The sequence below is a fragment of the Tubulanus polymorphus genome, chromosome 2, assembly GCF_964204645.1.
Source record: "Tubulanus polymorphus chromosome 2, tnTubPoly1.2, whole genome shotgun sequence".
NCBI lineage: Eukaryota > Metazoa > Nemertea > Palaeonemertea > Tubulaniformes > Tubulanidae > Tubulanus > Tubulanus polymorphus.
Window position 1 is genome coordinate 12,820,143 of NC_134026.1, and position 27,106 is coordinate 12,847,248.

Genomic DNA, 27,106 nt, shown 5'->3' on the forward strand with positions numbered 1-27,106 from the left:
TTTTCGTATGAACAAAAAAGATATTGACGAATGAACAGAATTGTTTTCATTCGAACAAGATTGTTTTCGCTCAACAATTTTTTCGCTGAAGAAAAAGATTATTGTTCGATCAAACAGAATTGTTTTTTTTAACATTAGTATAAAAAATTGTTTTCGCTCAACAAATCCATTTTGTCGTGACGTACATTTTTTGTGCGAACTATAACATAGCTTTTTTTCGAAACTATTTTTTTGTCAGAACGAAAAGATTTTTGTTCGAACAAAAAGTATGTTGTTGAAACAAACAGAATTGTTCTCATTCGAAAAATTTGTTAGAACAATAATGTTTTCTATCAACAAATTTTTTGTTGGGGACAAAAAGTTTTTCTTTCGAACAATTACATAACGTTTTATTTGATCAAATATTTATTTACAAACGAAAATCGAAAAACACACATTATTTCTGTAGAAACAGTTTATTTCCTATCAGTTTTGTAGTTAAGACTAAACCTCATTATTAGTTAACTCTACACTGAGATTTATATCAGTTCACTACAGTCATCCATATCATACCCTTTTAAGTAGGCCTTATTGACTGTAGACCTTCCTTTTATAAAACCGTGTTTACTGTTGAACAAGATTCTATATTGCCTTCATTTTCAATAGGATGGTGTGCTTGCGTCAGGATACACGCAATCGTGTTCGAAGGTGTCCTGACACTAACAAGAATACAAACATGGTTGTGCAGAAAACCTGTTATCGCTGCTTTGCAGCTATATTTGAAATTAATCTTTGTGGGTGTAAGGTTGGTAGATCTGGTTGTTTCCTTCAGAATGCATTGATACGCACGCCATGCATGGCTGAGCACTGCCGTGATTTTGAATGGCTCTGATAGTGGACTTGCACCAAAAAAGAAATATAGAATGATTGTTCCTTTGGGTACATTTAATGTTTAATGACCAGCTCCCATTTAAGACATTGATTTAAGACATTTCTTGTTTTATTTTTCTGTGGAGAATTGTAAAACCCATGGTTATCAAAACACCGGCCAACCAGTACGAACCAAGGACTTTAGTGTCCGGAAAGTAACAGATTTTGTGAAATAATGAATTTGATGTATTAAAAATGATATGAGGGAAATGAAACCTGGGAGTAATCATTTGAATGGAGGTCGCTCGCGCTATTCAAATGCATGGAATGCGCTGTATCAATCATCGAGTGCGATTTGGTAAGCAACGCCTTCGCTTCATAGATAGCGCCTTTTTAGTGGAAGTGCCTTTTTGGAGCGATCCGATATGCGTGGTCCCATTGAATATGCCCTAGTTTAGACATACGCAGTGAGCTAATTTTTCGTCAAATTTCTTCGCAATTTGGTACAAATTTTGTGAAAATCGACCGAAAATTACCAGATTTATCGACGATTGATTAAATTATCACTCATATCAGTGCTGTTAATTGGTAAGTTCATTTAAATAAGCATAAGTGAAAAAGCCGGACGTTGCGGTCAATGACGAATATACCATCTTAAAGTCGTTCATTTGTGCTATTCAAACCTACGATTTGTTACGTGTTGCATTGCGTCGCAAAAAAATTTCGAGCACTTAAAAATGCTTATATACCACCTAGATAATGCATAAGTGCAGAGTGTCTTTACTTTATTGAAGAACTATCATGCTATTGTTAATTTTTAAGCAATATGTATCTTAGCCTGTAAGTAGTAGTATTGGACTGACTTGTTTTCTTTTTCAAAAGATATATTGTGTATTTTTTTTTTCGTTTAATCAGAATCTATTGATTTTTTTGAAAAACGTAGAAGCGACGCAAATATTAACAGCCTGGAAGTGAATATTATGGATGGTTAGTACACTTTAAACAAAATTATCTTTCATACTGGAAATACAATATTTCAAAAATGTTTTGCTAATGAATATTTTTTATTTTGGCTTTTAGGTGAACACTCTTGTAGGATCAGGCTTTGCTGGATATGTGGGGTGGATTGCGCATTTTATCGCAGAGAGAGAAAGAACCAGATAATCACAAAAGGGACACATCAAGGAGATATAATCGCCATATATATTCTGCTACTATAATAATAATAATATGTGTCTTATATAGTGCTAAATCCAGCCAGGCTGCTCAGAGCGCTTTACATTTTTCGATATTATTACCCCGGCCAATTTTATACTCTAACATGTATCAGTCATCTCTCCCTGGGGAGAAGTAACACCGAGCTGCTAACAAATGCTCAGGAGTCATCTATCAGGTCAGGTACCCATTTACTCCTGGGTGGAGAGAGGCAATGAGGATAAGCGTCTTGCCCGAGGCCACTACGGCAATGTACGGGGTTCGAACCCACGACCTGGCTTCCCAGAGTCGAACGCTCTAACCACTCGGCCACACCGTTCCACTAAATCTCTACTAAATATAATAATAAATCTTTAGCCTCAAGTTGAAGTTCCTCGTATGTGTAGTTTGCTTTGCCTAAAAAGAAAAATTGTTATGATACCTACAATTTAATTACAGGAAAGAATGAATATTTTATATTATATAGTAAATAAAAACCAAAGTTACTTTCATACTTCTGCTGTTTTGGCCTATTAAAAAATTTAATAGGCCAAAACCCATCATGGAAATCCATAGAAGCAAAAACAGTACAAATCTCATTTTCTAATGAGTAATATTTATTTATTATAGCATACCTTTTCGAATTTAACACACATCAATCTTGATTTAATCACGTATTCAATATGGCCATTGCAATTATATTCATTTCAAATCTCGAAAAAAGTGATGGTTCAATTCTTTTTGTGACAATAAGTAAGTTGTACAAGTTAAAATTCCAAATCTTATACTTTGCTTGTGATAACAAGTAACCTTTAAATCCTAATAGCAAACGGCAGTTTGCTTGATTTTTATGCCCCCAGCTCAACTCTAGTTGAGAGGGGGCATATAGATTTACCCCTGTCTGAATACACCGCTGCCGCCGCCGCAATTGACGTAAACAGCCTAGAGGCCGCAATTGTTGACCGATTGTTTTCAAACTTAGTTCACAAGTAGGCTATCATTTCGGCCAGAACCCCATTTAAAATTAGGTTGATTCGATTCAAATAATGGCCACCAGGGGCCAACATGAAAAACGACGTTAACAGCCTAAAGGCCGCAATTATTGACCGAATAATTTCAAACTTGGTACACAAGTAGGATATCACTTGGGCCAGAACCTTATTTAAAATTCGGTTGATTCGATTCAAATTATGATTCGATTCAAATTATGGCCACCAGGTGGCCAACATGAACAATGACGTTAACGGCCTAGAGGCTGCAATTAATGACTGAATCATTTCAAACTAGGTACACAAGTCGGATATCACTTGGGACAAAAGCCTATTTAAGATAGGGTTGATTCAACTCAAATTATTGCCACCAGGGGGCCGACATGAAAAATGACATTAACAGCATAGAGGCCGCAATTGTTGACTGATTTTTTAGCCCACTTGGGACTCACTTGCGTTCACTTTTCGTCCGTTGACTTTTCGTCCGTCCATTCGTTCGTTCGTACGTCTAGTGGACGGAATCCAGTTACTTTTGGGAAGTTTTGAAGACGCCTCAATGTAATGTCTTGGTATTTGGGTTACAAATGCATCTACCCAAGACGCATCTTCAGCCCAAGAACTGGCCCTGTCAGATTCAAGATGGCCAACTGGCAGCCATTGTTGTTTGCCAAAATCACTTTTTACACATTTTTGAACTTTTTGAGGAAAATTTTGAAGACGCTTTGATCAATTACCTTGATGTGTCGTATGTATTTGATTCCCCCAAGGGTCCATCAGCTTAAGAAAAATTGGGTCGATCGGATCAAGATCAAGATCAAGATGGCCGTCCTATGACCTTTTTCGTGCCCAAAATCTCAATTTTGGTCGAATTCTGAGTTCTGTAGCTTCCTACTGGTTTGCCATTTCTCATTGCAATTTGTGATGGGTATTCTTTGGAAATGGAAATTTTATACATGAGACAGGTTTTTTTGATCAGCCAATTATGACACAATTTGCGGCCATTTTGGTGTCATCAGTACTGATTCGTAGGTGGGAAAAAGTTTTTCCACATTATATTGATACCTAAGCATATTGTGTTACCACAATCTACGAGCAATTATCTCACTGGAGGAAGCTCGCCCTATATCAGTGTACTACACACTGGTACGATCAGTAACGCTGTCAATCATACAGTCAGGGGTGTTTGGGATTCGACATCGCTGGACAGCAGTGCTGCGCGTTGATTCTAAAAGCAATCCATTGAGGTAGTTTTAAGATGACGTAGCCAACTGACGCATGCGTATTTTGCACCAGAATGACCGCGCTTACGAAATCCACAGCTCAGTGAAAACATTTTGAAAATCGGTTGATAATTAAGATTTTTACGATATTATTGGATCTCCAGAGATTTTTAGTAAGTTCTGCAATAAATATATTTTATAAATCACATATTTTATATGTTCCTGACAGTTCCTGTGAATGAAGTATGCAGTTTTAAGTATGAAGTGTTGATGAATGCTGGGATGACATTCCGATGAATGCGGAATTAGGGTAAAATGCTGCAAAATCTTACAAAAATACAATACATTCACCTCAAATATGGCCGATCATCATTTCGACTGATTTTTTTCTAGAAATGGTGATCACATAGGTAAATAGTTGGTGTATCTTCTTAACAGAAATTGATTAGAAACTGCATGGACACTGTTTATTTACTACAGAAATTCAGAAAAATATATCCTTAGAATACATCAATCACGGACAACCAACTCCACAGTTTTTCATCGACAAAGTTGTATGAAACATTGTCGTTCTTTCCAATTTCACATGATGTCATTGAATGTTTTGTTGGTGTACTAAACAAATATAAGTTATCTCGAAAATTAAAACAGAAATATACTGAAAATTGTCTTGATGCAATACATGTACACAACATGGAAATATTAGATTAAAAATATGAAAGAGTAGTTACCTCTATTATACCTTTATAAAAGATGAAAATTACTTCTTGGACCATGAAATACTTTATTTTGTAATTTGTACATATACTGAGTTTTGATATTCTATAGTCTGGCTCATTTTATCCATGTCTGTTGAGGTGAATACATCACACCCAAAAATCCGAACAATAGGCTCATCAATTAGCCCTGCCCCGACTAGTCAGCCATCCAAGACCAATCTTTCGGCATTTTTGGGTAGAGCTTGGCACCCAGGCTTAAATGAAAGGTGAGACTCCCCTCACCCTGAAACAGCTGTCTGCCGCTCTGTGATTTTTCACTTTCGGCCTATAGGGGGCGCTAAATACGGGGTATTCGTTAAGAAGGAAAATCGTCAAATATATTGCAAATTTACGTGAGGCGTGACGACGCCAACTGAAGAGTTAAAAAGTTGTTGACCTTTTACACGTCAGCAGAGTATGGTTTCATATATATACGCTTATGCATGAATCGTTCACGATATGTTTTGTCAAACCCAGGAATCCAACGTTTAAAATCATATATTGTTGGCTGTTGCCTAGCGACCTAATTTTTGCGCTGTTCACAGGGCTGAAAGTTAAGTTTCTGTTAATGCAAAGACACGGGAATTATATTTATCAGTTTTAGTTAACCAAATAATACCATAATTCATTTATAGAGACTGCCCGTGTTCCATATGACGAATCATAATGACCATCATTGTTGAAACGCCGTTGCTATGACACCATAGATTTGGATGTCTCCATCCTTTCAATTAATGGATAAATGGATAACCGACACTCCTGTTGCTGTGAGACATCAACATCAAACAAACTCCGTTACCATGGAAGCACATACTGTTAAAGGTTGTACTCCAACATTGTTGACTGTCTCCATGGTAACCAAGGCGGCAAATGCATGAAAATGCCTATGAAATGATTTTGGTTACGGTCCGATCTTGAGTTGTCACAGAAAAGTGATACTGGTATCGATTCCTATGTTTTTGGGGTCGCTCTACCCGTTTTTGGGTAGAGAAAAAAGCTACAATCAACTTATCACCAGGTTTTTAAATCTAGATAATCAAGTAATCTAAAATATTCATTTCTGCATGGGAAAAAAAGGATAAAATATCTTAAGTCGGTCAGAATAAATTCATGTTTTTATATTGCATAATATCTAAATCGTTTAGCACAAACCGTGACAAAGACATAATTTGATGCACCTTTTTCCCAATTTCTTACATTTACACAATTTTTTACAACCCTTTGTGCATTTACAAGTGACTATCTCATCATAATTTGTTGGTATAGCCTCGATGAATCTGTGAACAATAGTCAGTCGCCCATTATCAAGCGCCCAACCACCTGAATCTTTAGGCTCTCCAATAGGATTTACTCTATCAGCTGATAACCAAACTTTACATTGATAATTTGCTCTCAAGTAGTGAAGGTTCAGTGCATCTCTTGTAGGTGATAGTGCCGTTAGTTCCTTCGATTTTCTCTGTACAGTTCAACACATGCTGCATTCACTTCCGTACAATCTACAGATAAATCTCTCAATTTCATCTACCGTAAAAACCGGCGTATAAGTCTACACGGCGTATAAGTCGAGGTCGATTTTTAGACCTACATTTCATGATTTTAACATATATCCGGCTTATAAGTCGAGTCCCTTCTCTTAGAAGAATAATTACTAGTATCATTGTATTGAATAGTTTGTTTTGATAAGGATGTGTGCCTTCACGCACGCCGCCACGCGTCAGCCTGATTGCTGCTGTGTGTTAATCAATAGACTGTTACACACACTCAGGTATAATACACTACCATACAGTGATACAGTAGTGTGAGTCACACGCTATATATAGCCTAATGTATTAAGCGCTGCTATGAGCGCGCATATATGAATACATGGTTTTAAATGAAGCTGTGTCAAAATGAAAGAAGTTTTTTTCATTAAATAACTTTATTTATCATGAATAATTATTCAAACTGTTATAGCAGTAAGAAGATGAACACTGTCTTTTTTGTCTGGTAGAATCAATATTTCTTGTGACCTGAAAATACTTCGTAGAAAACTGTACTCGGCGTATAAGTCGAGGTCAATAATTTAGTGGTAAAATCAGGGGTTAAAAACTCGACGTATACACCGGTTTTTACGGTAAATTACCGTCCCTACCAACGCCTTCAAGAAGCTGCGATGAGGCCTTGAAGATATCCCAAGCAGTTTTCTTGCCTATTCCTGTCAGCGAACTTGTTGTGTCGGTACTGGTAAGGGCATGCCATCCGAGGATATTGGTCAGGATGTTATCATTGATTGATGCTCTTAGTTTCTCAATCACATAAACTTTGTTTCGACTGATCATTACCGCATCGATGTCTTTAGCAAAATGTAGCAAGAGAAGCAGAACATCCATATCATCAGCCAATACCACCACTCTAGTTGCATCTATAAATAAAAATAGACAGATAAATATCGACATAACATGATACATGTAAGCAGCTTTACAAATGTGAAAAATCAAAATATTGATGCTGAGGTATATGCAATTTCAAGCCAGGAAGTTGGGATAGGTTGTTGATTATCGAAAAAAGCAATGATATTTTACTTGCCATTTTTCACTGCATGAAACATGTGAAATATGATCCTGGTGTCAGCTTCCTCATGTAAGCATTCCAACGCAGCCATTTCCCCGGCGAATGACGAGGTGGGGTTCCTTCTTCCTCCACTGGTAATTATATTTACTTCGTGTTCCGATTTAATCATATGCTGACGAAGGAAATCTACCAAGTCTGCCTTGTTTTCCTCGCATTTGATGAAAGCTTTCCAGACCTAAAAATTTACATTGAAGATTACCAGTACTATCTTGATAGAAATGCAATTAATCAAAATTGAAATTTCGAAAATGAAATTTATTAATGATATTCTACTTTTGTAAAAGGTGTTTTCTCTGTTATTAATTGTCGTACTCCAGGTGTGTTTATCTTTTTAGACCTCTTCTCTCTAGTAACTCTCTTCATTGATGTTTCTCCATAATATCTATCAAACAACATCGATCTGGAATGTATCATCAAGCTTCTGACGGTAAACCTGAATATGATAAGAAGTACGCATTTAGAAAGGGAGCTTTGTGGTTAGGGCAATAGGTGAATAGACACTCTCGTCTGGTCTCTAAGTGAGGTGACCCCACGATATCTCATTTCATAAAATGAAAACTGACTATCCATCGGTGTTACCTTTTGACGGAATAATTCTGCATAATCTCCAAATGTGGTACACAGTTTCGATGGACTGCCAATTTTTTGAATCATTGCACATCCATCAATTATCACTACTGATTTTCCAGTCAGCTTTCATTTAGTCATGATCTATCATACACATCAACAGAGCCTTCCTTCGCCAGGATATTAACAATCATACTTTTTGACGTCTGTCTTATATCCCCACAGTGGGTGGTTAGTGCAGGTGGAAATTCTGCCAATTCATGCTTGAGAATATATGCCATGTCTACGTCACGACCATTCTGTGAAGCGATAAATAGTTTCCGCAAGAACTTAGCAGAATCAGAATCTAATTTGTACTTTTTGGTAGTCTTTGGCTTTTCTACAGGAGCATCGTATAGATTTTTGAATGTCTGTGCCTTCTGTTGTGGGATTGGATGAAAGAAATCAGTTGATTTGTCCATAAGTCGATTAGTTATCACTGCCTCGACATGTTTTCTACCCAACTGTGATGCGGAAAGAAGATCCTTCGTTATCTTAACTGTGGCAACTTCGTTGGTTACGATAGATCTAGGAAGTCCCGATGGAGCACTTTCAAAGACCTTCAAAAAAAATAAAATGTGATCATAATTGAGCACATCATGTACGAGCGTATCGAATTAGAAATCTCACATTGAAATCGGTAGTATACTTACTCTAAAACTATTAAGGAGACTGAGTTTTTCGATTGCTGCTTTGTCGCTGGATACTCTACGAGGCAATGCCTCCTTTCGTGTAGTAATATTACTGTCTGAATCTGCATCTGCCAAACCTAACAACATCTTTGTCTCTTGCATTATTTGTGATTTAGTCGCCCACGTGATGCAGAATCGATTTCTTGCTTTTTCATCTAGAATGATAATGTATGGTGGTTGAGAGCCTGTCACTGAAATTAGTTTATTAAACCACTTTCCCCAGACTTAACGGGATCTGAAAAGTATCTTACTAAAAATGTAAACAAACATTTAGAAGAATGTGACCCCCATTGCAACTGAGTGTGCAAAAATTCCTAGTTTTCAACCAACCTGTAGAAACCCCGATAATTCCATTCGCCAATTTACAGATCCTGTTCATCCATTCCGTCGCTGGATCAAACGAGACTTGATTGAAGCTGGTGGCACTCCTCTTTGCAACAAAATTTCCCATGACAAATTCTCTGAAGAAAAGATGAAAAATTGAAGTGCATTTTACAAAAAGTAGGAGTATAGATCCTGTATTAATATCTCTACGTATTATTACAGAGGAATTCTCAATAGTAGATGTGTATGCGGCCACATCTAGCCACTTTAAAGAAATATTTTGTTGGACATAATGGCTGCAATATTTCTGTATTACCTACCGATAAACAGTTGGTGCTGTTTCTTCCACGTCTTTCATCTGAGCCAGATATACCCCAGCGTGTGTAGTTTGTATGGTCGTAGACAGTTTGATTGACAGCGTTACTGATCTTGTGTACAGAGATATAGGGCGAGCTTCCTCATGTTAGATAATTGCTCGTAGCCACAATCAATGGGAAAGTTGCAGCTCATAATGTGTTCTATGATTTTGGTGTGTTTCAAGGTCAATTGGTTTTTGTATATGGCCACCAGGGGGCGTTGAATAATACAATAACTTCATCATCATCATCATCATCATCATCATGTTGAGGCCTTTTGATGTCCGGCTCGTTTGGTAATTTACATAAATTTAGGTGATATTTAAAATATTTCTCGATGCTCATAGTTTGATCTGCACCTAGCCCATCTTAAAGATGCGTGTTAAATGTTCTTTAGATCAGTTAGAATGGTTAGAATTATTGTAACATTACATGACTAGTTAAAAATATTGATATCAATAATCTATCGGTATCATTTCGAGTTTAGATTTTAAAGAATAATAAAGTTATCTATATATCGTTAATAAGTTCTAATAGTTTTTTAGAGAAAGACTTTTGAGATAGTTATCAATACTCAAGTTATCTAAATAAGTTTTTCTCAGTTATTTCCACATTGATAAAAAATGTGATATCAATATTTAGATATAGCATGAATATTATAAATAGTGTCGTTTTTGATATATTGTTCTGTTCCGGTACACATCCATGCTGTAGTTGGGTTCCACTCTTCTTCTTGACATGCTGTTGTTGCTCCTTTTTTTTTCTGTTCTTAGCTAATTGGATCCCGTTGAGTGTTGCAGGTTCGATCCTTTTTAATTTTATATAATTCTCTACGCATTGAACCCGATCATTTACATTGGTAAATATCACTCTTATGGGACGTGGTCTCGTTTGATTTTTATTGCCAATTCTTCTGATGTCTCTTAAGTTGGCTGCACCAAGTTTAATGATACCATTTAGAAATCTTTCCACCCGAGAAGTGTCGTCACAAATAATCTTATTATCTGATTCAGGTATGTTATATATGATAATGTGTGACCGTCTCTCATCATTTGAAGAGCTATTTGAAACACTGATTTCCTCTGTCAATGTTTTTGTTGAAGTGTTAAATCCAGCTTCCATTTTATGGGTAGATTTCTTGAAGACCATATTTTCACTCTCAATCTGCTTAATTTGATTTGAAAGAATATCGAGATTTTTTGAGTTCGTATCCAATAGTCTACTATGAGTCTCGATTTTTTCTCTGATGTCAGCTATGCATTTATTTGTTTTATAGCTTTCTTTTGCAGAAACTTCTTGATGTATTTTGGTAATCCGGGATTCTAAAATTTCTATAGCGTTAAAGAATATTTCTCTCATGTTCTTTATCTCCAATTTAATGGTCTCCATCTCTTGAAATTTCTGCTCAGTTTGAAAATCAGTCAAACATCGACTACACAGATATTTAACCGGCAGATTCTCTGCATTTTCAGCTGCGTTGGAGCAGTTATTACAAATTGACTGACCGCACTTGGAACACTGGACGATCTCGTTTTCAAAATTAAACAGACGGTTACATTTAGAGCACGGTTCATAGTTTTCCCATTCATCATCTTCTAGTGTTGAATCAAGATCACTGTCCAGTTCTGCTAGACTCTCAGCAAACTTCAGAGCTTCTTCATGAATTTGCTCTTTTTTGTCACAGCCCTTTACCTTTGTTGCCATGGTTTCCCTTGTCTGAAATGGTTGCTGACTGGTGGTTGCTAAGTTGCTTGGATGATTTCCCACAGATTTCACTTTTAAAACACTCACAGATTTTCTTAGGGAAGATCGTAGTTGTTGAAGCAATATTCAGAAGAATCCCTGTGTATTATTTAACATTGTCCTGCTAAGTTAGATGGCTGGAAGATGTTGTTTCTGTTAAATATGTAGAAGTTACATGGAGCTTAGATGTTCATTCTTCCTTCCATCCCCATGGTCACTAGGCAACTTAGTATTTCTATGTTATATTTGTACCTATGCATATTTTGTTATCACAATCAATTAAAAAATTGTATCTGCTGACATGTTCTTTGATTTTGGTGAGTTTCAAGGTCATTAGTTTTGTATATGGTCACCAGGGGGCGTTGAATATTGAAGTTGTTAGATTGTTGAGCATTTGAAACCACTTTCCAAGTGGGCATGGTGTCCCTGGACCCTTAGTTTATTGAAATAAATATGTAATACTACTGATGTTGAAATTTTTGGGTAAGCAGGTCCATTACGTTAGCAAACGTTGGAGCCTGGCTATCTTGTAGTTAGTTTACAACACTGATGATTTTGATATCTTTAATACTCAGTGCACGACGCGTGTTGATTGCATTGTCAGCAATAACGCATTAACCGTTAACCATTTATGTATCGATTACGTGTAGTAATAGATAACGCTTCCCACGCTTTACTATTAAAAGCTATCATGAATGAAACTATTGAAAGCCACATTCATTCAGTTGATGAACTTGATTTCAACAGTAACCGGCCATCCTGGTTTAATATATGTACTGCCCTGAAATTGAAAAAGTTATATAGCAGCTTCTGATTTTGTTTGTCCCGAGTAGTTTATGTTCAAGTTTTAGTTGTTTTATGTCATTGTCTCACGGGATCAAAATTGTCAAGTCCAAAATGCCCATAATTAATCTTGCGTTTCTGGTGTTCTTCCGCTGTTTTCCTGTTCCACTTGGTCAATCGTAAGACTAGCTATAGGCCCTCAGGGTACAGCTAGCAGTTGGCCTTAAGGTGTCTGTGAACTGCTTCAGGACACTCTTGTTTAATCATGGATGTGAAGCTTGCACCCCATGGACTGCATGGTGTTTGGCCTATATCATGGGTTCTTGGCGATTGTGCCGAGAGCAGACTGTATCCAGTGGCCATGGTAAGTATACTTACTGACGTTTTACCTTGATAGTATGGATTTAACATGTACTGCATCAACACAGTTATTTCCTCTCACTTTTCTAGTTCTGAGTCAACACGTAAACCCATCATGGAAAGTTTCTTTCTGGTTTACACTTAGTACACATGTTCTCTAATATCATTCTTATAGAAATAATTGTGGCCATGATATTTTTAACGTATTTACAACAAACCCTGTAACTTCACGTGGCAGTGAATTTCAGGCCGAGGGCATACAAGGCTTTACCTCATTCTAGTTCTTTCTATCTCAAACAATTAAGTTCTAAAGCAAAATTGTTCAAATATTATTGTTGTTACTGTTACATTGTGACGACAAATAACTTGACATTACGAGGTGTAAATGTAATGTTTATTTTTTATCAATAAAGTTTTAATAAGTTGTACAATTGAGTACCTCACTTTCTCTGAGTTTTTGCTGTGGCTTTAATTAGTGTGCTGTTAAGAGGCATTCGGTGATGTGAAATATGAAAAAGGAGTTAACGGATAGAGCATCAAACATTAATCTACAAGGGAATTACTAGTGGAGTTCTAGCTCTTGATGAAATTAAGCCCAGAAAACACATTTCGGGACTGTCTATTTAGTTTACTTTTTTCCTCAAAATAGTGAAGTCCTTCTCACTGTCCTGTTCTCCTGTGATATCTTCATGGAAAGACAACATGATCTGCTTGTAAAAGCTAAACCACTATCATTATCAAATCACTTGTATTAAGTTTTTTTCGTTGTAACAATCAGCAGTAGTAACTACGATATTCCATGAACGGTTTCATAAAGTTTAGTCTTAGTCTTTAAGCCAAGCCCCATGTTAAAGAGATCCGAGTTAGGCAAGTTATACTGTTTTTTCCATGTCTAATGATTCTCTAATGACTCTCCTTTGCCCTAATGAAATGCATGCTGAGCTAGCCACTGTACTAATTGGTCCATTTATTTCTATTCCAGGGACAAGAAATGGGTTCAATCTGAAAATATGGGGGCATTTCTTAGTGTTGCAAATGGTTCGAATGAACCATTGAAGTTTTTAGAGCTTTCATACAATGGTACAAGAGAAACGTCCAGATCATTTGCTCTCGTTGGAAAAGGTATTACATTTGATAGGTATGTATATTGTAACGGATGAAACTCCAGGGCCAAAAAACCCAATTCCTTTTCGGACACAAAATCCAGGGGCGAACTACACCCACAAAACTAATGACAACACCAGACGTATACTATTAGAACGAACGTACATTTATGAAAGTACCGTGGCTGGGACTGGCTATGGTCAGTAACAGACATTTATATAGGTTCAGTTTATAGGAGTCATTCAAGTATACTAATTCATTCTGAACGGACTGATGTCAGTAAACCATACATACACTTTACATACAGTAACTATACAATACAATCACTGGGTAACACCCTCACTCTAAAAAGATTCAAGGATGTATTTTTTGAAAATAACATGTACACACGTTCTAGAAAATCTGACAATGCTATAAATTAATACAGATTCAATCTTCAAATCATAATGATTTGGAAGATACAGCACACATTAATTTTAAAGTAAGATTACGTGCGCGAAAGGGCATCTGAAACAACATTACAGCGTCTTTTGATACGTCTTATGTCTAAATCATACGACTGCAGTATCACACTCCAAGCCATGAGACACTTATTCTTGTTCTGCATCTTGTACAAGAAAGTTAATGTAAATATAACTACTGGAAAGATTTTCATACTTGCATAGACATCAAAATGTTCCAAAGCTAAGATTATAGACAGGCATTCCTTCTCAATTGTCGAGTTATTTTTCTGCGCGGCTACAAACTTTGAAAAGAAGCATAAAGAATGTTCCAAACCGTCGTCATCATCTTGAGCTAAAACTGCGCCTGCACCCAAATCACTGGCGTCAACTGAAAGCTTAAATTGTTTATCGAAATTTGGAGCTGGGAGAAAAGGAGTTGACATCAATAAATGTATTGTTAATTGAAAAAGATTTCTCACAAGTTTCACTCCACTCAAATTGTGCATTCTTTTTCACTAACTGTGTTAAAGAAACAGGGACTTGTGTGAAATTTTTACAAAACTGTCTGTTGTATCCCGCCATTCCTAAAAAACGCATGATGTCACGCTTGTTAGAAGGTGGTGAATACATCTTAAAGTTCTTCAACAGTTTATGGGCTTAAAATAGATTTCAACCTTCATGTTATACATTAAATATTCTTAGCCTCCTTGAATGTGCCCTCTATTTTAATCATCATTATCCTTTTTTACGCCTTGGGTAGGTATCCGTAGGTACCCAGTGGTGGAATTGATGATATTGTGAGCATATACTTTTCCTAATATCAACTAAGAAATGCTCAGAATGCACCTAAATGCATCTCATTTTCAAAGCTTAGACCAGACCCCCTTTTTGGTGAATTGCACCTGCGGCCCTTTCTCCAAAAGCTAGATTCTGAATATTTATCTAAATTGCTTAATGGCATTCTTCATTTATTTCAGGTCTGCCCCCCCCCCTCCGTTCTTACAGCTCTACAAAGTGTCTTCCAGTTTGGATTCGCTTGCCCGATTCCCTGTTATAAATAGCGACATATGCTTCTGATTTGCAGTGGTATGTGACAATATAAACCGTAGCGAAAGTGGCTTTTTTGGCTGGAAAGTGGACCATTTATAATAATAATAATAATCAACAGAAATACAAGAGTAATATTAAATTAAATATTTCTTACCGAGTCTTAGACTGATCTAGCTCTTCAACAATAATGCAACAATCCTGACAAAACTTGCCCCTTTGATAAACTTTGTGGCTATACAACTAAACCAGAATTCGTGTGATTTTTATATCAGGAAAGTACCCACATTGTTTGAGTAAAAATCACCAGTTTCCCCTGAGATAGGATAAAACATCAGGATTTCTCTGTATGACTACTGCTTATTCAGGGAAAAGACATTAACAGAAGGACTTATCCAACAGGAACTGAACCACAGAAATGTCATTTCAGTGCTCAGTAATTACAACAAAGGTAAAATTCAATATATGAAATAAAATAAATATCTCTAAAATAAAACTAATTCTACACATATCTCAAATAACAGAATTAACTATAAAAACATTGTTTTGACAGTCAACAAATTAACTTCATCTGTATCTAGCCATCTTTTTAGATTAGTTTCAATGGACCTCTTACTTGGTGACCAAACACCAACTCAAAAGGACTAAAACCCAGAGAATTTTGAACCGCTTCTCACATAGCAAAAAATAGAAATGGTACTGCTTCATCCCAATCTATGTCATGTTGTGTACTATATGTTCAAAGTATGTTTTTGGGGTTTGGTGGAAACGTTCAAGAGACCCTGAGATTCTGGGTGATGAACACTAGAAATATTTTGTTTAATTCCTAACTGATACATAACCTGTTGGAATATATACCTATAATATATATCAGACTGCACCGATGTCGGTACCCCAAACAGTGTTAAAGAATTTAACACTGATTTTTCAAATTTCCATTTGGGAAAATTGAAAAATCACCAATGAAGTACTTGGGAATCTTAAATTCATTTAACTGTGGGAACCATGGTCTGTGATTTCTGGTTCTCACCCCGCTTATTCTTTTTCTGAGGAGAAAAACATGTACTTAGAGTATGACCAGATTTTTGGTTTACCTTAAGGCGGGCGTAGGTCGGCCTTCGACGGCTTGCGACTCACTACGACGCGACTCGCTGCGACCGCCAGCGACGAGCGCGTTGCAACGAGCAACTGACCTACGCTACCTTGCGACTGCCAGCGACGGGTTGCGACTGCCAGCGGCGCCAGTCGCAATGAGTCACACATGTTCTACTTTCTGCGACGCGACGCGACCGTCGCAACCGATATACGCGCGCTTGCGACTGGGAGCAACTAGTCGCACACAGTCGCTGACAATCGCGTCGCATCCGACTTGCGCGGCCACTTGTGACGCAACGCGATGACCACGTCAGGTCGCAAGGCCGACCTACGCCCGGCTTTAGGACCACAGTAGGTAGTACACGTTGCCCTATTGTTATCGTGAAATCCATCACGTCTAACGATTACGTCCGTGTAACGCCACATACGCGTCTGAAACTTTCACAGTCGCTTATATATGAAACATAGAAGTTTGAGTTCGTATATGGTGAATTTTTGTTACTTGGTTAATTGAATATTGCCGAAATGAAAAAATTTAAACTCTTAAGTAGTGCCGCCCCTGTCAAGAAGAAAACCTGTGTTAGTCCGCACTTAAAATAGTGCCACGCATACATTTTTGAAATAGCGATTTACATAGGCATATTCTCTGACTTGAAGGCATATTCTTGACTGATGTATTTTGTCGTTTCGTGGTCGAAAGTTGGGTATTTTCTTGGTGTGTGTGTGTGAGTCAGCGGATTAATTGAAATGTTTACATATTGGTGATATGGACCTCAGGCACTTGAATATGGGCTTTGACCTTGTTGGTAAAAATGATAAAATTTACCGTAATCTACGCTAAAACACCACCGGGGTTGCCATCTTAATCATCCATGATGCAACTGTTTTACCCATGATCCAATGCACACCCCTCGTCTAACTATACTATACAGAAAGGCTGGAAACGATCCTATCTCTGTAATGCTTAAATCTACCCGCAATTATTAAATGACATGGTTTCCAGAGCAATGGCTCTTTTACTGTGCAACTGAGCATATATTCATACAAATTCATTAAAGCATTATCCATTCTCCAAACTCTACGTAGCTGAATTTTGAAAGAGGGCCTCGTTTAAATTTATATGAGCTTTTTCGCGAATATCTGATCGCAAAAATATTGGTTTTGAAAAGCCAATCAGAAGGCAAAGACTCCTCTATGATTGGCTTAGCCGCAGAAATCAGCAGGTGTTCACGTGAACCCCCGGTATCGTCTACCGTTTTACTTCCAGGTTTTATTTTTAGATCTTAATTTGTATTTAAAGATCAATTTCTCTGAAAGCTTTAGTTGATTTGGTTTTTGGGAGGAATATTTTTATGAGCACTACAGAAAACATCATTGACCATTGTGCAAAGTCCGGAAAAAATAGCTTTTTCTTAAATGGATAGATGACCTTGATATGCTAATTAGCCATGTGCTCAAACTACAAATACAATCAAATTCTATTCAGCAAAAAAATATTAAATCCAATTTAATTTTACTTTATTGAACAAATTTCTGAAAATTCAATTCTATTCCGCATTAAAATCAGTAAGACCAGGGGAAAAGATTTATCTGAGGTATTTTTTCTTGCCAGATCCAGTCCCTGTCTGTGCTACTTTTGTATTCTACGATTGATTGTGTAAATTATTAGGTATTGACTCTCAGCTGAGAGTGTATTTTGACAAATTTAACCCACAGAATGCATCATCATTTGCCATTTCATGGAAAGCTGACAGGCTGGCCATAGTGCCCCTTGGGGCTCTTGTTGCAGATCGCAGTACGTCGAGCAACACTGAAAACTCTCTTACTATTACCATAAAGTAAAATGATTAATCGTCATTAATTCTTTGGACTTTCCCGTTAGCAATCCGTTCTTAGAGCCCGATTATGTGTATTTAGTTTTGGCACAGTTATGAGAGCGTGCGTCAATAACATTAGTTACAGTCCTGTCGGCAATATCACTTTATACACACGGTTTTCACCGTGTATGTATCAGTAATAGATATTGCGCTCTACGGAGCGAGTCGCGCGTAGTCTACAATCCACACGCTTGTTTTGTCAAAAAGGTCTTGAATTAGCAGAAGAAACATTATTCACAACTCTTAATATAAAAAAATTTTCCTATTGTGAAACCATTAAAAACATTTAAGTTGGTAAACATAATTTTGTCAGTAAGTTGTTTTAAACTCGAATGTGGCCGGTTTAGTTTCAGATTCGAAATTTTCACAAATATCCCACCCGATTATAAAAGCTTTAACCACCAACGATTAGGTAACTAGCTTGTCAGTAACGTGCCTACGCCCTCATCGTAGTTGTTTTTAATTGTATCATTCTCCTGGCTCTATCAAGTCATAAATTCCCATAATCATTCTTTCGAACAAGAATGCTAATGAGACTGCTGGAAAATATTCATTCTGTTCCACTTGGTCGATGGTTAGACTAGCTCCAGGCCCTAAGAGTACAGCTAGCAGCTGGCCTTTGGTTCAGTCTGTGAAAAGCTTCAAAACAATGGTATAAACACACGGATGTGAAGCTTGTACCCCATGGACTTCATGGTCATTGGCCTATGTCATGGGTTCTTGGCGATTGTGCCGAGAGCAGACTGTATCCGGTGGTATGCTAAGTATAACTTGATAGTGTATGGATTTAACATGCACCGATGGCTAAAATGATACCTTCGTTTCACAACCCTTCTAATCGTATCTTAGGCAATATCAATCCTTACCGCAACGTTTTTGTTGATTTTGTTGATCGAGCTTACATATTTCATGTCTCAGGACCTTGAGTCCTCTAGTTTTCAAACTTGCAGGGATGCTAACTGCTCCGTTTTGCCTTAACCCTTACAATACCACAACCGTATGGCATACGGTACAAATTGGCAAGCTAGGATACCCGTACCGTATGTGATACGGTATCGCTTAACCCTTCTTCTAGAAAGGCATATCTATCAGTATCAGCTGGTGCATCTGCATAGAATCCAAGATGGCAACAGCCAGGAAAAAAACAATTTGGCTGGATGAAACGGTTCAGTAGCTCGAAGTAACGAATATGACAGCAGCAGTTCAGATGATCAGACTTAGTCAGAAAATAGGTTTATAGTGCCGGCAATAATTTTGATGATGAAAATGAAATCAGTGACAATTTTTTTAGACCCTGTTGATACGGTTGTCATGGCAACGGACACCAATAATAATGAAGAACCAGAAACTGTCCCTCCTCAAGGTCACATATATCCAACTATTTGTCTTATATGTAAGCCCAAAGGTTATCAACACCATGGTATACAATGTATCTGTGTCAAATAGATAGGTAACAATTTTCTGAGGCCTGAAATTATACCCCAATGAAACCCCTTACATCCGGCCTTCCGTCCTATCGGTGGAAAAGTGGGTAAATGAGTGGAAAAATAAATTTTTTAGTTGTTCTATTCTTTTACTACATAAAATAAGGATATATGGCATACTATTTCAGTTGGAATTGAATAGATCATTGCATTTTGCTGGGAAACAGAGCAGTTTATCTGAAACTTTTTCGTGAATTTTTTTCATGGCGGCCATCTTGGAGTATGTGACCTTGACCTCAAGTTCACTTATACCCACATAATTTATGTATACTTCGTTGGCCTAAAAGTTATCAACAACATGCTATATAATTTTTCTGTGTCAGATACCTTGGTAACTATTCTATGAAGCCTCAAATATACCCCTATAAACCCTTAAATTTCCTCCGGTACAGCAGCGGAGACACTATGTGGTATTGAAAGGGTTAAAGGGCGAATGCCATCAAAATTGTACTTTCTGCGATTTCTTAACCAGAAGAAACTTCAGTAGAAGAAACTGATGAGAATATAATTATTTCACGTATCTGCCATAGGTATTGTTTCATTTTGATAGCCTGCGATTGTTTTAATTGACATTGAAGTGTAAGCGAGCATTCACCAACTCATAAGGCCTCCACGTGCGCTTGAGCGCTAATAATTTTTACACAAGGGCTTGTCATGATTTGATGGGAGGATGGATGACACCAGTATCCCCATATAAAAAAGAATAGGGATACTGGTGTCATCCATCTTCCATCAAATTGTGACAAGCCCCTGTGCATTTTTAGACTGTTGCACATACACATGACTACGTCATGAAGGTTATAAGATGGTAGTGAGTCGATGACGTCATTTTCGTGTCGCCACTTATAACTTGTTGGTGGGAGTTCAGAGGAAGATTTGTCAAACAAATGAATATTTTAATATTATTAATGCAGAGTGTGAAGTTTCGCTTTTTGGTTTACCTTTGTCAGCGATATGATGTTGGCATTGAGCCATTTCATATAAAATCGCGGTATGTTTTTTTATGTGAGCATTTGTTTCATTGGTTCTCGGCTTAAACGACGTATAATCGATGCGATTGAAGACATGGCGAACCTCCGTCGATGACATGGTCAACTGAATTAAAATTCTACGAAAAACTGTTTTTGGCAGGAAAATTCTTAGCTCTCGTGTATAAAATTGCAATGACCTCGATTGGGGGGCATCGTCCTATGAGCGAATGGGATGGGCTGTTTAGAGATACATCAATTCAATTCAAATCAATTTATTCATCATAAAAAACAGACAAGTTTGTTGATGATACATGAATTAAAGGATTACAATATAACACATTTAACATGATAAAATATGGATTATATACATAATGAAAAACCGACGTAATACTTTCAAATGAGGTTAACGCAAATAACAATTTACATTATCATTATCAATCAGATGTTGACATTACGAGTCGTATTAAAATGACACTACTGTTTAATTAATTATTTAATACATTGATTGGTGTATTTCGCCACATTCAGTAAATCACTACCAGTACTTATTTGGTTATTAAAAACAGCTGACAATTCTTCAAGATTATTTATATTTATCATATACATATCACGTTGAATGGAAAATTTATTGCACCTAAACAGGAAATGTTCTTCATTTTCTACTAATTGACAACTTGCACAAAGACGATCGTTGGGCTCTAGACCTAAATGTCTCCCTTTTTCAATCATAAGTCCATGCGAAGAAGTCCTCAATTTGCAAACAGATGATCTCATAGAAAAGTTTTTAATACATATTAAGTATTTTTCCAGATAGAAGCCTTTTTTGATTTTGTTATAGAAGATGTATCTGCTGTGATTAATGTCGTTAATTTCAGATTTCCAATAGGCTATAAAATGATTTTGTAATGACACTTTTACCAGGTTAATATTTCCTCTAAAGTTATCCCAAATATGCGAGAGCTGCAATATATACAGAAGTTCTTTAATACCTGACTGATAATTGTTAGGCTTATCTATATCACCTATACTATCCAGGAATGATATATGTACAAGCGATTCATTTTTTGATGAACTCATAATGGAGCACCAATATATCACGACTAGCGTATTGAATGGCGGCGCCATGTTTAAGCTGCGCGTGTATCATTGAATAGTGGAATTACAGGGTGGAATTATCTTGATTGTATCCATATGAAGTTTATTAAAGGTTAGTGTCAACAAATGGTCCATTACAGTCCCTCTAATTTATGTGGAGAGATGCTCTTAACCTGCAAAACCGTGGTGTGTTTCGTGTTATCATTGACCTACGTGGTGACTGACCTTGACCTTGCAGCACGTCCTAGTGTGATGGTTTTCTGACGATTATTAGCTAGTACGGTGCCAGGTATGGCTCGCAGCTGCTGGTGAATGAGTGCTGACATCAACCCGGTGCATACCGGGAGTGGGCAGGAAAGAGTTAAAAAAGGTACCTACTGTCTGACATTCTACTGAAAAATTCCGGATTGATTCACCGCATAGTTTTTTCATAGGGAGCATTTTAGTATATGAATCAATTAAGATGATTGACAGACGTGGGTGCGGTTGTATCAGGTGTTGAAGACGTTCGATGTAAACAATAATTTCAACCACATGCGCGACGAAAACAGGGACATCGAACTAAGAAGCGCTGAATTTTTTAATTACATGTGATTTGAATAGGCATCTGTGCTGGTTTTTCAAAAAGCTGAATCTTAATTGACTCCTCCTATTGCATAGGCCTAAGCCAGGACTTCTGGAATTGAATTGAATTCCACATAGTTATTCTTATTCGCCTGTAATTTGCGATGAATCTTTTTGAAAATTAGCTTGAAGATTGGGTCTGGCGAGATGTCCACCCCTATTGGAAAAAAAGGTCATTGGTGTTCAAGTATGGCTGCCATTGGGGTGGCCATCTTGAATTTCTTGTTTGCCGATGCAACCCGCAATTCTTGATGGATTTCCACAAAATTTGGTGTGAGGATCAGGGTCAAGCTGTCCATGCCTTATGTATATGGAGGTCATCGACCTTCAAATATGGCCACCAGGTCAGCCATCTTGAATTTCTAGCACGGAATCGCCTGCAATTCTTGATGCATTTCCAGGATACTAGGTGAAAGAATTTTGGTAGGTGAAATGTCTACTCTTTATTGAAAATTGAGTTCAAGTATGGCCACCATGGTTGCCATTCTTCTTGGATTTCTTTTCAGCACGATGCCTACACCAATTCTTGATGCATTTTTTCATGTAATGTGATCTTTGGGGCAGCTAAAATGGGCTTGTCTTTTCATGTAAAGATATATTAACAGAAAATGAACATTGTCGCCACATAGCTTATACCTCTTAACTATTTTAAAACTTGTTACATCGTTACAATGTAAATCATTCTGTAAAACATTGAATACTAAATCATTCTTCTTCTACTGCGTCATGAAGGTACAAGGCCCGTGGGCCTCTTGTTATCTCTATTTAATGATGTTAGCACCTGTCAAACATAGTGAAATAATAGTAACATTATATTCATAACAATAAACTGTGCCGCGGCGTAGACACCCTATAGTGGTATTCCCATTATTCAACACACTAGGGTGGAATTTTTCAAATTTTCAAATTATCTCCAGGACTATAGGGTAATGATTAGTCAGCATTGAAAGGGTTAATGATCGGTTGCGAACAGACACGCGGGTGGCAACTGTAGTAATGTATATAGGCCTACTGCTGTTGCCGCGCGCGTACGTGGTGAGCACCTTAAGATGTACACTGTGTGATGATTTTTAGTGAGCATTCATCGGCGCATTTTAACTGCAATAATTCAGGGGTCGACCCGTATTGCATGAGATGCTGATTGTTATAGAATGAGGATGTGCCACATTGGAAATAGCCATTACCTTCCAAAAGATAAAAGGTCGTTCATGGGTTCAAGATCGCTATAAGTGCTCGGAGAATGCTTTTAATTTCTAAAATTTTCTTGGGGGAGGCCCCAAACCCCCCTAAAATTGCTTCGCACCTTTGGCGCTCGCGAGTTCTGATGGCTGCGCCTTTACCTTGTTCGCCTGTGTGAATCTACAAAGAAACTGCGGATTTCAAAGTTAGGCGTTCTCGCAGTTTCATTGGCTATCGTGTTGAATATACCATTATGGAAATTATAGGATGGGAAGGATTGGGCAATTACTCAATACTTTGTAGGGAAGTTAGATATGGCCTCTGCGCTGACACTATTTTGTTATTGAACCAGATCGTTACATTGAAATAAACTAAACTAAAAACGCAATAATACCTTTATAGAACAAATAATCAATTTATTTTCACAATTCCTCAAAGAATTTTTCAGGATGTCGGGAAAATAGGACTACTTTTGCTGTGGGAAATGTCCGTTAAATGGTAATAGACAACATCACAGAAACCCTGGAAACATGTATTTGTTTTCACTGATGACATCTCATGCATCCACTCACTACTAAACTCTCTCCTACCATATGGACTCTATGGTCCTCTTGTTTTGTCATTAGTCAATGCTGGAAAATGGGCCTCAGATGCGTCAAAAACCCCTTGAAATTTCAAAATATTTTGGGGAGAGGGCCCAAAACAAGTCTTAGCCGGGACTATGCAACTGAACCCAGGCACTTATTGATCTTAAACTTGACCAGGGGAGCCTCTAAAATATCACCATTGACCCCCAACTTTCTAGCAATAGGTTAGTTTAGTGAGAAATAACCAAAGTTTGATTTGATTTGGCTTAAACCAGAACTTATGATTATTACATGCATTCTGAGGCTTTTTGGTTTACCTTTGTTAGCCATATTGAAGTTGGCATTGAGCCAAATATGTAAAATCGCAGTACGTTTTTAGGCCAGTGGTAGGCTGAGCCTATTACTATACAAATGGAGCAAATTTAAATATCATGTTTTCCAGAGTAAAGGCTCTTTGACTGTGCAACTGAGCATATATTCTTACTAATCATTCATCAAAGCATTATCCATTCTCCAACCCCTATGAAGCTGAATTTTGAAAGAGGGCCTTGTCAAAATTTGTATGACCTTTTTCGCGAAAATCTGATCACAAAAATATCTGTTTAAAAAGCCAATCAGAAAGCAAAGACTCCTCTATGATTGGCTTAGTCGCAGAGATCAGCAGGTGTTCACGTGAACGATATACGATTGAATAGGTTGATATTCATCATTTCTTGCGCAAATACTGATACTTAAGGCGTATGGTATAACAATTTAATGTGTGCGATGTGTTCAATAATTCATCTAGTTTTGATATTCCATGCATAAGGTAACATTGCATCAAGATATCTAACGAAAATGTGGTTTTAAAATGCAGAAATTTACTTACGTGTTCGCCACACGGCTGATTTACTGATAGCATCGGATTTTTAGAGATGAGTCTGATATATACACGACTGGAATACTTGTTTAATCATCATTAACTGAAGTATTAGCGATCCGTTTTGGAGCTTGATTATGAGTATTAGTTTGTTAACTACGGCACAGTGATGAGCGTTCGCGTTGAAAACAGTCGTGTACAGTCGCGTAGGCAATATCGCAATATACTCTCGTGTTCAATGTCGTGAAATTATTAAAAACGATGTCAATCGATAAACTTTGTTTCATCAGTAACCGGCACTGGCCTCAAATTTGAAGAACTTGTAGAGCTTCTGTAATGATTGGTCCATATATGATAATGAAAAACCTCCAATGAAACCCAGGCCTTCACCAAGTTTGTACCGTATCTTAGCGGGTCACTCATAGTTTTAGTTGTTTCAGGTCGTTCAAGGGATGTATTAGAATTTTGAACATTTGTTCTGACAAAAGGCCCATAATCAATTATTGGAATATATCATTCTCCTGTAGTCAGTTATCATCAAAAGTTCACACTGACCAAAATTGAGTCCTTTTCATATATTTTTTTCTTGTTTAATTGTCAATAAAATGAATTTTTGCGTACCAGTAGGCTACTTGACAGATTTTTAACTTCCCCACACCAGTTTGGCGAGCCACTGGACCATTGGTCCTTTATTAACAATTATGGTGGTCTCTTTTCAGCGGTGGTATATCTCTTAAAATGAGTAAAGACATGGATAAAATGCGAGCTGATATGGGTGGTGGAGCATGTGTTGTTGGAGCATTTCTTTCATTAGCTAAATTGAAAGTACCCATTAATGTAAAAGGTAGGAACAATGCAGCATAACAATGTCATGTTAACAATTCTTATTGCATGTACTGTAGCACCACTCACCAAACAACTAAGTGTGTCCACTATTATGGTTACTTATACCTTGGAGTAATCATTTGACTGGAGAGAGCTCGCCTATTCATTTCGCGCAGCGTATCATAGTTGCAGTCAATCATCGCGCACCTGCTACACAGTGGGCGGGGATTCCACTTCGGCAATTTCCGTCAGCACTCGGCGTAACTCGGCGCTTAGCAACTAGTAAATAACACTGGACAAAATGGCGAATGATAACATAGCGTACGGGTTTAGTCAATCTGATTTTGAGAATAATTCCGAATCTGAAGACAGTGATATTTCGAATTTATTTGAAATTTACTGTTCATGTAAGTCTCAAGAATTGGACGATATAATTGCGTGCGAATCACATGCTTGCAGCACAGTTTGGTATCATATGCCATGTGTGCCGAATTTGAAAAAACGATTGGACGAGAACGCCGGAGTTTTTCTGTGTTCCAATTGCAAAAAAGGTTGGTCGTTGCAATTTTGTGTCTCTCCATCTGGATCTAATCATCTTCACGAAATAATCGTTTGTAAGTACAGATATTTTATTCTTTCTTGTAGGGCAAGCTGCTGAACACACTGTTCTGAAAGACTCCTCAAATTCGATAAAGGATGACAAAGTCAAAGAGCTTCAAGTAAAATCTCAGAAGAAATCAAATGTTCCAACAGTAAAGAAACGAAAAAAAGAACTCAGAACTTTCAGAGTAAGTATTCCCGCATGGTGATTTAAAATAATTATTTTTTGCATTAATAATAATTTAATATTAATAATTAATTGCTCTATATAATATATAATAATAATATTTTAACATCATATTATTTCATTTTCAGACAAGGCAAAATATTCATTGAGTGAGCTCCAACAGGAAAAAATTCAGCTATTTTGTGATGCTGTAAAGGATATTCTTAACTCGGATATAAATAATTCGGAACTTTTGGAAAATGCTACCACAGTTTTAAAATTAACTGAAAACCCGAATTATAAAGACACTTGTTAACAGAACTTTTGGAAAAAATTTGGATTGCTGTGACAGCGGGAGACAATAAAACACAGTTTCCAAAAAAACAAATCGCAGTCTTTTCGAAATTTCATGAAGTAGCTACTTTGGCACCAGCCATGAATTTTATACAAAGGTTCAAAACAGCATCAGAAACTCCTTCCATGGGTAGTGACCATTTTCTCATACAGATAATTCTTGAAAATCTTCTTAAAGAAATTCTGAAAAAAGGTACACAAATCCTGATAAACAATCACTGGAAATAAATGCAGGTAATTTGACCTTGACAGAGACTGAAAAGCAAGTCGTGTACTATTTGGGTGGTTATGTATGTGCCAAGCTGATTAATC

The 27,106-nt window shown here is 37.2% G+C and overlaps 1 protein-coding gene across 1 annotated transcript in view; it reads left to right on the forward strand.

Moving 5' to 3' along the window:
• LOC141898934 (cytosol aminopeptidase-like) overlaps positions 1-27,106 on the forward strand; it is a 111,153-nt gene that overhangs the window by 38,890 nt on the left and 45,157 nt on the right. Inside the window, exons 7-8 of the mRNA XM_074785086.1 lie at positions 13,467-13,622; positions 25,569-25,693. Of these exons, the coding sequence (XP_074641187.1) occupies positions 13,467-13,622; positions 25,569-25,693 (281 nt within the window). The remainder of the gene's footprint in view (positions 1-13,466; positions 13,623-25,568; positions 25,694-27,106) is intronic.